At 31.7% G+C, this 12,179-nt stretch overlaps 1 protein-coding gene across 1 annotated transcript; it reads left to right on the top strand.

Annotated features, from left to right (window-relative positions):
• Positions 1-517: 517 nt before the first annotated feature.
• On the top strand, positions 518-1,790 carry LOC127083379 (bZIP transcription factor 11). The gene has a single exon (XM_051023695.1). The coding sequence runs from the start codon at positions 1,066-1,068 to the stop codon at positions 1,534-1,536; it is 471 nt and encodes a 156-aa protein (XP_050879652.1). The 5' UTR covers positions 518-1,065; the 3' UTR covers positions 1,537-1,790.
• The last annotated feature ends 10,389 nt before the right edge of the window (positions 1,791-12,179 follow it).

Raw genomic sequence — 12,179 nt, 5'->3', positions numbered from 1 at the left:
ATTCTATAAAATTATTTAAACAATAACTTTAGACAAAAATGTTTATTTAACAAATTTAATACTTAAACAATAATTTTAGACAAAAATGTTTATTTAACAAATTTAATACTCATATGTTACACAAACATATCAATATCCACTAAATAATCATGTAACAAATATATCCACATATATAGAATTAATAGAAAGAGTTTTATAGTAAAAGCACTTGGATGAAATGGTAAAGAATTGTTTGCAACTATCATTAACTTTTTTTTAGAATATTAGTAATAATGAAGATGCCTTATGGTTTGGAAGTATTTTGAAATAAGACATATTATGTCCTATGTGATTGCTGGTTCCCAGCTGTATCTCGATTCTATACTTTGCATTCTCTTCCCAATCTACTCTTTCTTTCTACTTACTTCTCCCACTTTCCAAAATAACCCTATTTTCTTTATTATCTTTTTCTATATCTCAAAAAGAAAAAAAAGCTAAATAATTTAGGACCCTCCCTTTTTCTTTTCTTTATTATCTTTCTAGATTTCATTGTACAACTCAATATTATTTTTTCATCAACTTGTTACCTTTTTCTTCTATAAATTCACTCCTTCAAACCCTTTCACTCCTCTTCCACTTTCCCCTTCTCTCTCTGAAAACCTCTGTTTCCTCTGTTTTTTTCAGCATCAAATTCATTTTTGAAGCTTATTTTGATTTGACACATAAAATAAAGCTTCAAAAATCTTAAATGCTTAACATATTGTTATTGATGTTTGAGATTCATGTATCAAATTCTGAGTGAAATTTTCTTTTCTGGTTGTATGATCAATTCTACTGTTAGGCGCAGGACCCATTTAGTTCAATCTTTCTCTGTTGTTTTCCTTTACTGGCTCTACTACGTTTCATGATTTCTATTTCTTAATCCTTTTTCTCTTTTTATTACATAATTTTTCATTTTTCAGCAATTTTTTCCTCTTTTCTTTATATTAGTTTCTGGGTCCTGTGTCCTCTGTTTTGTGCTCTGTTTTCCTCTGTTTTTGTGCTCTGTTTTCCTCTGTTTTAGGTTCTGTTTCTGCAATATCTCACATGGCTTCTTCAAGTGGAACATCTTCAGGCTATTCAACGCTTCCAAACTCAGGTTCAGAGGAAGATTTGATGCTTCTAATGGATCAAAGAAAAAGAAAGAGAATGATATCGAATCGCGAATCGGCAAGGCGATCTCGAATGAGGAAACAAAAACACCTAGATGATCTTGCTCTTCAAGTAAGTCAACTAAGGAATGAGAATCAACAGATTGTAACATCTGTGAATCTCACAACTCAACGTTTCTTGGCTGTTGAATCTGAGAACTCAGTGCTTAGAGCTCAATTGAATGAACTCAACAACAGATTTGAGTCTTTGAATGAGATCATCAACTTCATGAATGTTACAAATGGTGTTTTTGAACCTGTTAGTGTTGATAATGACAATAACAACTACTTCAATAACCCTTTGAATATGGCTTATTTGAATCAACCAATCATGGCTTCTGCAGATATGAACATGATGCATTATTGAGTTTGAAGTTTGATTGAATCTGATGAAGAAATTGTGATGCTTGAGAGTTCAGAGAGAGAGAGAGATAAGGAATAATGATGAATGTGTAGTTTTAGTAGTAATGGTTCATAAAGAAGGTGAAACTTGTTAGGTTCTGTTTCTATAAATGAACCTTGTTTGTGTTCACACTTTAAGGTTGTGTTTTTCTATGATTGAGTCACTATTGTTGTTGTTTTCTCTTTGTTATTATAATATATAATATAATTTTAATAATATTGACTAAGCTCTTCATTTAATTTTTGCTTTTTAAATTTATTTAGTGATTGATTTTTGTATGATGATTTTTTATATTTATGTGTATCTTGAAATTAGTGATTTGTTTGACTAAAATTGAGATGGTGTACAAATTTGGCACTTGCTCAATTATAGTTGAGTGGACAAAGTTGAATTCATATATATGATAGTATTATATTATATAATAGTAATTCTTGATTGAACTTAGACATATTAATGCATTGCATGCAATCAATCTTTTCAACAAGTGGGTTTTATGCATAAGCATAAAGTTTACCTTTCTAATTTATTAAGTTAACTCATAGAGTTTTGTTATAGTAATATCAATTTCTACCTCGGTCGGTTCATATAGAGTTTTGTTCTGTCGTGGAAGACGGTGAAATTAATTCTTTTAAATTAATCGATTACAGAGTATCAAACTGATAAATCTTAAATGTTGAGTTATAAGAGTGTTTATTACTGGTAAAAGGTGTAGTAAGATTTGAGGCTCTCAAGTAATGACTAGAGATACGGATCTTATTGGAAAAGGAAAAGTCCAAAAGTTAGCAGCAAAAAGAAAGGGACAGGTGCTGTGAAGAGTTGGCCATGCCACACCTAATTTCTCATATGGTCATATTAGTTTTTATTTTTCAACTTCCTTCAATTGGGAACACACACAAAAATATACGGATGCTATTTGTCCCTTGTATTTTTTATATTTCTAACTTCAATTCATTTGAATCATTATGTGTCCAGCTACTTATTTGTCTTTTCTACTGCCTAACATTCAAACCAAAGTTACATATTACTTTTTGGATTTTTTTGGTACGAAACCTAACCCTAACCCTAACCCTAATTCTCAATCATCATCATTCGGTTATATCGCGTCTGAATTGAAGTTAAAATAACTGAACCGAACCATATATACCTGAAAAGCTTTAGTATAATTCGGTTCGATTTTCTGGCACAAGTGTATCATGAAGAAGCCCTAATAGCCTCCACTCACATGCATAGCACTTATTTACACAAGCAATTGGCTTTGTAGATTAGACAAAAGTGATGTGACATACACATTGTATATAGATTAGTACACTTTAGCGATAAGTGTGGGTGCACATTTTGTAGGTGCTACCCTTAAGTAAAAGACATATGAGTTCCCATTTTCAATCTTGGTTTGGCTTTGTAAAGACAAATATATGAGAGTTATAACTTTGAGCTAAAGCAAAAAAGCTGGTACACCAAGTTCTTGGAAAGTAATAAAAAGTCATGTTTTTTAGTTAAATATCAAGGCATGAGTGCGTTCATTTTCTGTGTACTATCACAAAATTCCACGTGCAATGAACTATGTATGTTAACATGGTTTGCATATGCCATGTTAAGTTTTGTGAGTACTTTTATTGCATGAATCAATATCATTTATTTAATGGTCCAGCATGTGGTTTAGTCACATGGAGTACAAACATGAAATAACTTACTAATTGTTTGTGAGGTTTATACCTATTTTTCTTTCTATTTATTGTATGTTTTTGTAGAATGTGGTAGAAAAAAATAAAGGAGGATGGAGAGTTTCTTGCAATAGCAAAGGCTGCTTTGCTCATAGATATAGGAAAAGTAAGCATGCCAAATTTTATTCATAAAGTCGTTTTAGTTACATGTAGTAAAGAAAACTATGTGTTTATATTGGCAGCTTGTACTTGACTTCAATTATAAAATTAGTGTGTGGTGTAAACTAGGTACTTAGGTAAGTAATTATAGAAGTTAATCTATTATATAAGATATAATTAGACAAGGTGGTCAAATGTTTTCTAGAAAGTTTTTGCATTGTTGTATTATTCACATGATTGAATTTTGATTGGGGGACCTTTCATTGTTTACGAATGGAATGAGAACTAAATTTTGATAGCGAATTTCTATTGAGAATTTTGATATTTTGTGTTGCAGTTCAACGGAGGATACATATAAACGTATTGATGCTAAAGTCAATGACAATCAAAGTGAAAAGTGTTTATAGTTAAAATAACGGGTATCTGAATATGAGATATTTCTTATAATTTTTATGTAAAATTATAGGGTTTAAGTTTTTAAAAGTTTCTCCTAGATACACGTGTCTTAGGAGATAGATGTTCTCAAATCTTCACTTGCCTTGATTTGACAGTCATCTTCATTTCTCGAAGTATTTGAGTCTTTTATTTTATGGGTCATTTCCCTTGTTAAGCCTTTGTGAAGTGAGTGTCGACCTAGTATGAAACAGCAGCCCATCATTCCGGGACTGACATAGCTTAGGCGTGACTTTTAGTTAACTTTGGGATCCATCTTGTCCTTTAGTGGATTTTTCAGTTTCTTTAATTCTTCTCTGTCATAATGTGATATGACTTTAAATTTCTTTTCATCTTTCTCTTTTACCACATGGGCCTACAACCTCTAGATGATGACCTATGAATAAGTGTGTCATGATTACTGTTTAGGAATCGTAACTTCCATAACAACTTGATGATATAACCCTTGGTGAAGTGGTTTTGATAACTTTCCTAGCAAGTGTATTAATAATGTCAAATTAATAAAAATAAATTTGTCTCCACATGGTTGTAATTGTGCGATTAAAGTAACTACAAGGAGTTTTCATATTGGTTTTGCGGAAAATGATTGCGCGAATAAAATTTGATAAAAAATCAGATAATGAGAAAGCAATTAAATCTTATTTGAATCCCTTAATTTTCTCCTATTGAAGATTGTGCATTACTTGAATTGACTTATAATTTTACAGTGAATAAACAATACCACTGTACCCAATTTCTTGATGTACAACTCACTAATTTAGACAATAACTTTTGGGTGAGAAATAGACTAATAATCGTCTAGGGGTGGTGAATAGACCTCCCAAAATAAAACTTTCGTTTGAAAAAGGTTTTTATTGGAGTTTCAATATGTTTTGCGTAGTAGAAGCAAAGCTTGTGTAAAAAGAGATTATGCTTATCGATTGGAAGTTATGTGAGTATCCTTAAATAGTTCACAACAATCAAGTTGAACAATTGAGTTGCACTAAAAATTATAAACTAATTGTATTGCACAATCACTCAATGTCATAAGATGTGATATTGAATAACTTTCAATACAAGTAAGATTTATTATCAATGTTTTCAGACTTGATCCACAATCAGACAAGATTGAGTTTCCAATTCTAACAAAACCTACAACTTATACAAAAAATCGGTATCAACGAATAAACCTATAAACATGTGATTCTAGAAAGCAATAACAACAACCTAATCACACAATGAACTATGAAGTTTAAATTTTCTATATTCTGGATCTTGACTCATACACAACTCCACGAACTGAACTCTATGTGAAATATTTACTCGAGATCTCTTCTTGACTCTTCCAGCCCCAACAACATACCTCTAAGTCTTCGTCTGCGGCAATTTCCATATAATTCTGTCGGTATCTTGAGCATTGGTTTGTCTGAAGATCAAAAGAACTCCTACCATGTCCGTAGACTTCCACACAACACTACCAATGTTAGTTAAAAAATTGGTTTAAAAGAGTTTTGGCAACTTTTATATCACTTGTCTTAGCTTAGAAAATGATTTTATTTATTTATAAATACTTGAGAAAATATTTTGAGGTGTGTATGTGTATGTGAGTTGCCTTAGTACTTTTAATCTACTTCCTTACTTTCACAACACATGGTTCACTCAGACAGATACACGACATGACCTGGAGAGATCTCACACTATAGTGTTATATTTGTAGGGGTCCTAAAATAGGGTGCCCTCGCCTAACAACAGTGTCGCGTAGGCCAAATTTAGGGTCTCGTCCATAGGCATCCACAATGTGGGGGTCAAGGAAGATAGAGTCTCCACTGATCCTAGAAGATAGATGGTCAATAACTTCCACTAGTAAGAGGGGATCGATTAAGGCCACAAAAGTGTGTAAAAACCCTAGGCTCAAAGAGGCTTCTATAAATATCTCTCCCCTAAAAGTGAGAAGGGTCATACTCTAAATCATACACACTCTCTACAGCTCAAAGCGCAATATGCTCGTTACTGCCTTAACACACACGACTAACATAATCGCCTGCCTGCAATCAAGTAGCCCTGGCCACCAACAGGGGTTGTCACGCTCATGATCTGGTTCCCAGTGAAGAGATCCGATAGAGAGATTTGGGTGAATCACCATCCTCTTCACCATTACATAAAGAGGCAAGAGGAAGGAATTCAATAATGTGATTTGGTCGATGTAAATTAAAGTACCGACGATCCAAATCCAAAAATCGTCGTAGTTTCCACAATTCTAAAACTATTAAGTGTTTGAATTATGGAAAAATGAGCACTACAAAAGTCATTGTAGAATCCCACCAAAGAATCAAAAGGAAAAAGATGAAGCACATTTTTCTTCAACCTCGGGAGAAGGTCATGATTTGACATGTTCTTTGGAGAATACTAAATAGTATTGGGTGTTAGATTCTAGAGCATCCTTCCATGTTACTTCCCAAAAATAATTCTTTTAGAATTATATCTCCGGATACCTCAGTAAAGTTTACCTTGGTAATGAACAATCTTGTGAGATTGAGGGAAAATATGAAGTAAAGTTTAAGTTAAATGGGTCTATATTGGAATTTAAAATTTTTAGACATATTCTCGACCTGACAAAGAACTTAATCTTCGTAGTCCAGTTGGCTAGTGACGACTACATAATATGTTCCATGGTAATGATTTAAAACTTTCATAGGGTACAATGACGATTGCTCACGGTAGGAAGAATGATACTCTTTAAAATACATCAAGATCATGACATTCGATTGTAGTTGTAACAAATGAAAGTCCCATTTTACGGCATAATAGATTAGGCCATATGAGTGAAAAGGGGATGAAGGTTGTGCACTCAAAAGGAAAACTACCAAGTCTCAAGTCAATAGAAATTGACATGTGTGAAGACTGTACACTCAAAAAGCAAAAAATATTCAGCTTTCAGACAAGTGGAAGAACCCCAAAGAAATAGAGGCTCGAGTAGGGATGTCAACAGGGTAGGGAATATGCAAAGGATGCTTCTCTGCTCCCTGCCCCATAATGTTTTCCTCATCCCCATCCTCGTTCCCCGCTACGAGGGAATATTTTTCCCCATCCCCATTCGCATAGATAGAGAATTAGAGACCCACGAAGATCGAGTCTTAAAAAAATTTCTATATTTTTCGATCAAAACTATGACACTAGTATTTTATTGTTTTTTCCTTTTTAAAATAACATGCATTTTACATATTTATTTTAAAAAAAAAATAAAAACACATCTTGTATTAATAACAAAAAAATTGCAAAAGTACTTGCAGTTTATAACCACTAATTTACTAATTGAATGAAAAACACATTACTAATTGAAGTATAGTGAAGTTGAAGAGTAATTACCATAAGCACAATGAACAAAGGAGAGTGGTTATTCTGATGATGATGATGATAAGAATAAAGGATATGAGGAATGGAGGACACAAAGATAATTGAGAAACAAAGAAGAGAAGACAATGTGTACATTGTATGTAATGGATGCACTTTCTTAGGGTTCGATACTTGGATAGTGAAACAATACATTATACAATGAAACAAAAAAAAATGATCAACTGATAACTCTTCATTTTCTAATATATTAATATTATTATTTTTTTGAAAAAAAACATGGAAAACTATATCATTCTATATTATATAATATATTAGATATAAAAGTTAAATAATACAATCGGGGTCGGGGAATCCACGGGGCAAAGAGAACTTCCCCAATTCGTGCCCCAAAGTAACATCGGAGGAACTTTTCCCTCTATTCCCGTCCCCACAGGGAAAAAATCTTCGACTTTAGAGCTCCGCACAGATAATCCCCACAGAGATCCCCATTAACAGATGCATATTGACATCCCTAGGCTCGAGCTTATTCAATCTGAAGTTTGGGGTCTAACAATTGTCTTATCCATTGGTGGAAATAAATTATCTTTCACTTTTATTGATGATCATTCTATGAAGTTATCTGTATACTTTCTAAAACATAAATATGGAGTATTTTAGACTTTCAAAGATGGAAAACCATAGAGGAAAATGAGGCAGGATTCAAGATTAAAAAAGTTTAGAACTGACAATGGTGGTGAATATGGAAAAACCAAATTCAAGAAATTATGTTATGAGTACGGGATCAGAATGGATAGAACTCTGCCGGGAACGCCCTAACACAATGGTGTAGCGGAGCGTATGAACAAAACATTGATTGAGAGAGCCAGAATCATATGTGTGTATTCAGGTTTACCAAAGCAGTTTTGGGCAGAAGCCATTAACACATCAGCTTACTTAATAAACCAAGGTCTATCGGTTTCACTTGAGCACAAAATACCAGAAGAGGTAAAACTCTCACATCTTAGATTTTTCAACTACGCTGCATATTTGTACATTAGTGATCAAGGCAAAAATAAACTTGATATTGAATTAAAGAAGTTTACTTTCATCGATTATGGTGAGGGTGAGTTTGGCTATCGACTTTGTGATGATGAAAATAAAAATATGATCTATAATAGAGACATGACCTTCAATGAAATAGTTATATACAAAGACACACATAACACAACCACAAAAGACTAAAAATTAAGTGATCATATGTATGTAGAGGTGGACAATGTCTCGGAAAGTCCCACTATTGAAAGTCCTCATTTAGAGGAATCGACTTAATCAAGTATTAGACAACCGTTTGACACACTAGAGATTCTTACTCATTTATTGAGAAGGTATTCTCAACCTCGTGTTCCCAACATGAGATACATGAACTACATGTTATTATCTTATGGAGGTGATCCTGATGACTATGCAAAAGCATGTCAAACCATAAATGCTAGTAAGTGGGAGCTTGCAATAAAAGATGAGATGAAGTATTTAATCTCCAATCAAACATGGGAAGTAGCTAAGTTACCTAATGGAAAAGAGGCACTTCAAAACAAATGAGTGTATTGAGTAAAGGACAACCATGATGGCTATAAGCGATACAAAGCCTGACTAGTGATAAAAGGATTCCAATAATAGGAAGGAATTAACTACACTGAATTTTTTCTTCGGTTGTGAAGCACAATACTACCAGGTATGTGTTAAGTGTTATTGCTAGTGAATATCTCTATCTTTAGAAATTAGACGTGAAGATTGTATTTCTCCATAGTGATTTGGTTGAGGAGATATACATGCACCAACCTAAAGAATTTTTAGAAGAAGGGGAAAAGAATATGATGTGTAGACTAAATAAAAGCTTGTATGACCTAAAACAAGCTCCAATTTAGTGATATATGAAGTTTGAAAGCTTCATGCATTAGGAAGTTTTCAAGAAGTGTAATGTCGACCACTATTGTTCTTCAAGAGATATAAGTCAAGTTATATCATTTTGTTACTTTATGTCGATGATATGTTGGTAGTTGGTTCAGATATGGAGAAAATAAAAAACTTAAAGATACAATTGTCAAAAGAGTTTGACATGAAGGACTTATGTCCTTCCATAAATATCCTTGGCATGCAAATTACGAGAGATAATAGAAGAGGAGTTTTCTAGTTATCTTAAGCAGAGTACTTCAACCTTATTTTGAAAAGATGTAATATGGGCAATACCAAACTGGTTAGAACACCTTTTGCTAGTTATTCTTGCCTATCCAATGATTAATCTCCTCAGACAAAGGAAGAAAGATAATCCATGGATAACATTCCATTTGGTTCAACCATTGTAAGTCGGATGTACGCAATGTATGAGGTGAGACATTGGCCATGCAGTGGAAGTTGTTAGTAGGTTTATGTTGAATTCATGTAAAGCTCACGGAGAAGCAGTTAAGTGGATTTTAAGGTATCTACGAGGTACCACTATGAAATGTTTGTAATTTGGAAAAGGAGAAATAAAAGTACAAGGCTACGTTGATGCTGACTTTGTTGGTGATTTTGATCATGGAAGAAGTATAACCGACTATATATTTATTGTTGGTGTTGGAGTAATTAGTTAGATATCACATATGCAAAAGATTGTTACTTTATCTACTATACAAGCTAATTATGTAGCAGTAACAGAAGCTAGCAAAGAATTGATACGATTTCAAGTATTATTAACAGAGATGGGTTTTACACAAGAGAAAATATTTTATAAAATGATAGTTATAATATTTGGTAAAGAATTGAATATTTCATTCATGAACAAAATATATTGGTCTTTGTTATCACTTCATCAAATATCTACTCGAGGGTGATATGTTAACATTAAGCAAGATTCAAGGAAATGAAAATCCAACAAATATGATAACAAAGGTGGTGACAATTGAAAAATTGAAGTTGTGATCAATTTCAATTGGTATATGCTAGAATAACTGATTAATAAAGACCGGTGTTTGATTGAGGTGTGAAGACCGATTGAAATCAATCTTCAAATGAGAGATTGTTGATCAAAGAAGAGAGAAAGAAGAATAAAAAAAAAAGTAAATAAAAATAAAAAGAATACACAAAAATTCAAGTAGATAATACATAGAGAGAGAAAGAGAAAAACTATACCTACATCATAATCAATTTTTTTGTTAGCTATCTAAGTAGTGTTTGTTTCATTTATAATTACAAGTGAAAAGTGCAAGTTTCATCCAACAAATAAAAAGAGAAAAGTTATAGTGAGTGAATTTTGTAAAAAATATTTAAAGATAATGTAACTAGGTTGTGGATTTTATGAGAAAGTGAGTGTTATTAAACACTTTATATTAATTTTAGTGTGCTTTCATATTATTTTACTTTCTATAATATGATAATATGAAAAGAAAAAAAAATTCTTAACACGTTGTGTGACGAACATGTCCGTTTGTCATCACTAATTTTAACTATGACGTAGTTTGTCTACTTTTATATCCAAATAATTTGTTTTCACATATCTTTTGTTTTTGTCAATAGTGAATCCTCTCTTTTCAAATTTTTTGTTTGTCGCAACAGTTTGTCTATTTAATTGAGATCACCCTCTTGCTCGCAAATTGTTTTTTCTATTAATTTAAAAAGAACTACTCTATTTTTTAATAATCAAATTAAATTTAAAAATTGATAAATTTTGTTAAAATTTAAAAAGTCTAGTCAGCTAGCAAAATAGGCTCCAACCCAAAATAAAGATAAATAATTTAACTCAAAAATTTTAAAGTTTCTTTCATGATTATACATGTTGAGGTGAAATTGTGTTCTCTTGCTCTCAATAGTTGCTTGTTGTCTTATCAACAATTTTTTATCCCAAACATGTAAGATATTTTGATAAATTTTGTATTTAAGTGTACAACACAGCATTGTCTAAATATATTTTAATTATGAAATTTAAGTTCTTTTCCCCTACCTAGCTATGCCTAAGATTCGAACACTTTTGCACTTCTACGTCTTAAACAACGAGAACAAATGATAATATTATAAACTAATTAAGATATTTTATTTCTTCATACACATGTCCTTTTTTAATTTATTTTACATGCACATGTCTTTGTATGGTACATGTTGTTTCACAAAATACCAAAGGTTACAACTTAAAGATAATCAAACAAGGGTTATATATGAAAATGATTCATGTGTACTTAGGCAAGTTGTTTTCTTTGGGATCTTCTTTGGAAGATTAGGAAGAGAAGTTTTTGAAGAAAATAAATGATGAAACGAAAATAAAAACAAAATTTTTAATGATGTTTTTTGTTCATAACAATATAATATTTTTAATATGGAGAAATTTTATTTTAATATTTTTTTAAGTTTTTCACAAAAACTTTAAAAAATATTAATTAAAAATATTAATCATAAACATTTATCTTTTTATTTTTTACAACAATAAGTAAAAAATTTACCTCTCTTCCCATTCTCTTAAGGTCTCACCATTATTTATTAAGAATTTCTATCAGTCTTGATAAATAAGATTGGTATTAACCACTCAATGACAATAAAAAGAACAATTGAGAAAGAAAAGAACGTTGAAGAACAATAATATTTTCTGCAAAGTTTTCTCTCTGCCAACAACATGTAGAAAACTTCTTTATTCATTTTACAATTGTAAAATTCTATGAATACAATGTTATGAATTCTTTCAAGAATAGGGGTTACTCCCTCTATTTATAGATTTAGGTTAGCTTACTCCCTAAACAAAATCTCAAAACTATAAAAATCCAAAATAGTTAACACTCTTAAAAATGAGCCTGAATCGAAATCATATGTGAAACAACATGTTTCGACACTTCGACACATTAATACAATTCGACACACTAGGCTATTCGACACATCCTTGTTCTGTCGAACAAGCTGTTTCGACACAAAGAATTACAATTCAACCTTTCTCTCTAAACTCTAAATTAATTTCAAATAATCTTTAAATATAGTTGTAAGATGAATACGATTATAAACTCT

Source organism: Lathyrus oleraceus, chromosome 5, assembly GCF_024323335.1.
Source record: "Lathyrus oleraceus cultivar Zhongwan6 chromosome 5, CAAS_Psat_ZW6_1.0, whole genome shotgun sequence".
NCBI lineage: Eukaryota > Viridiplantae > Streptophyta > Magnoliopsida > Fabales > Fabaceae > Lathyrus > Lathyrus oleraceus.
Note: the sequence above shows the minus strand (reverse complement) of the source record. Positions and strands in the feature narration are given on the sequence as shown.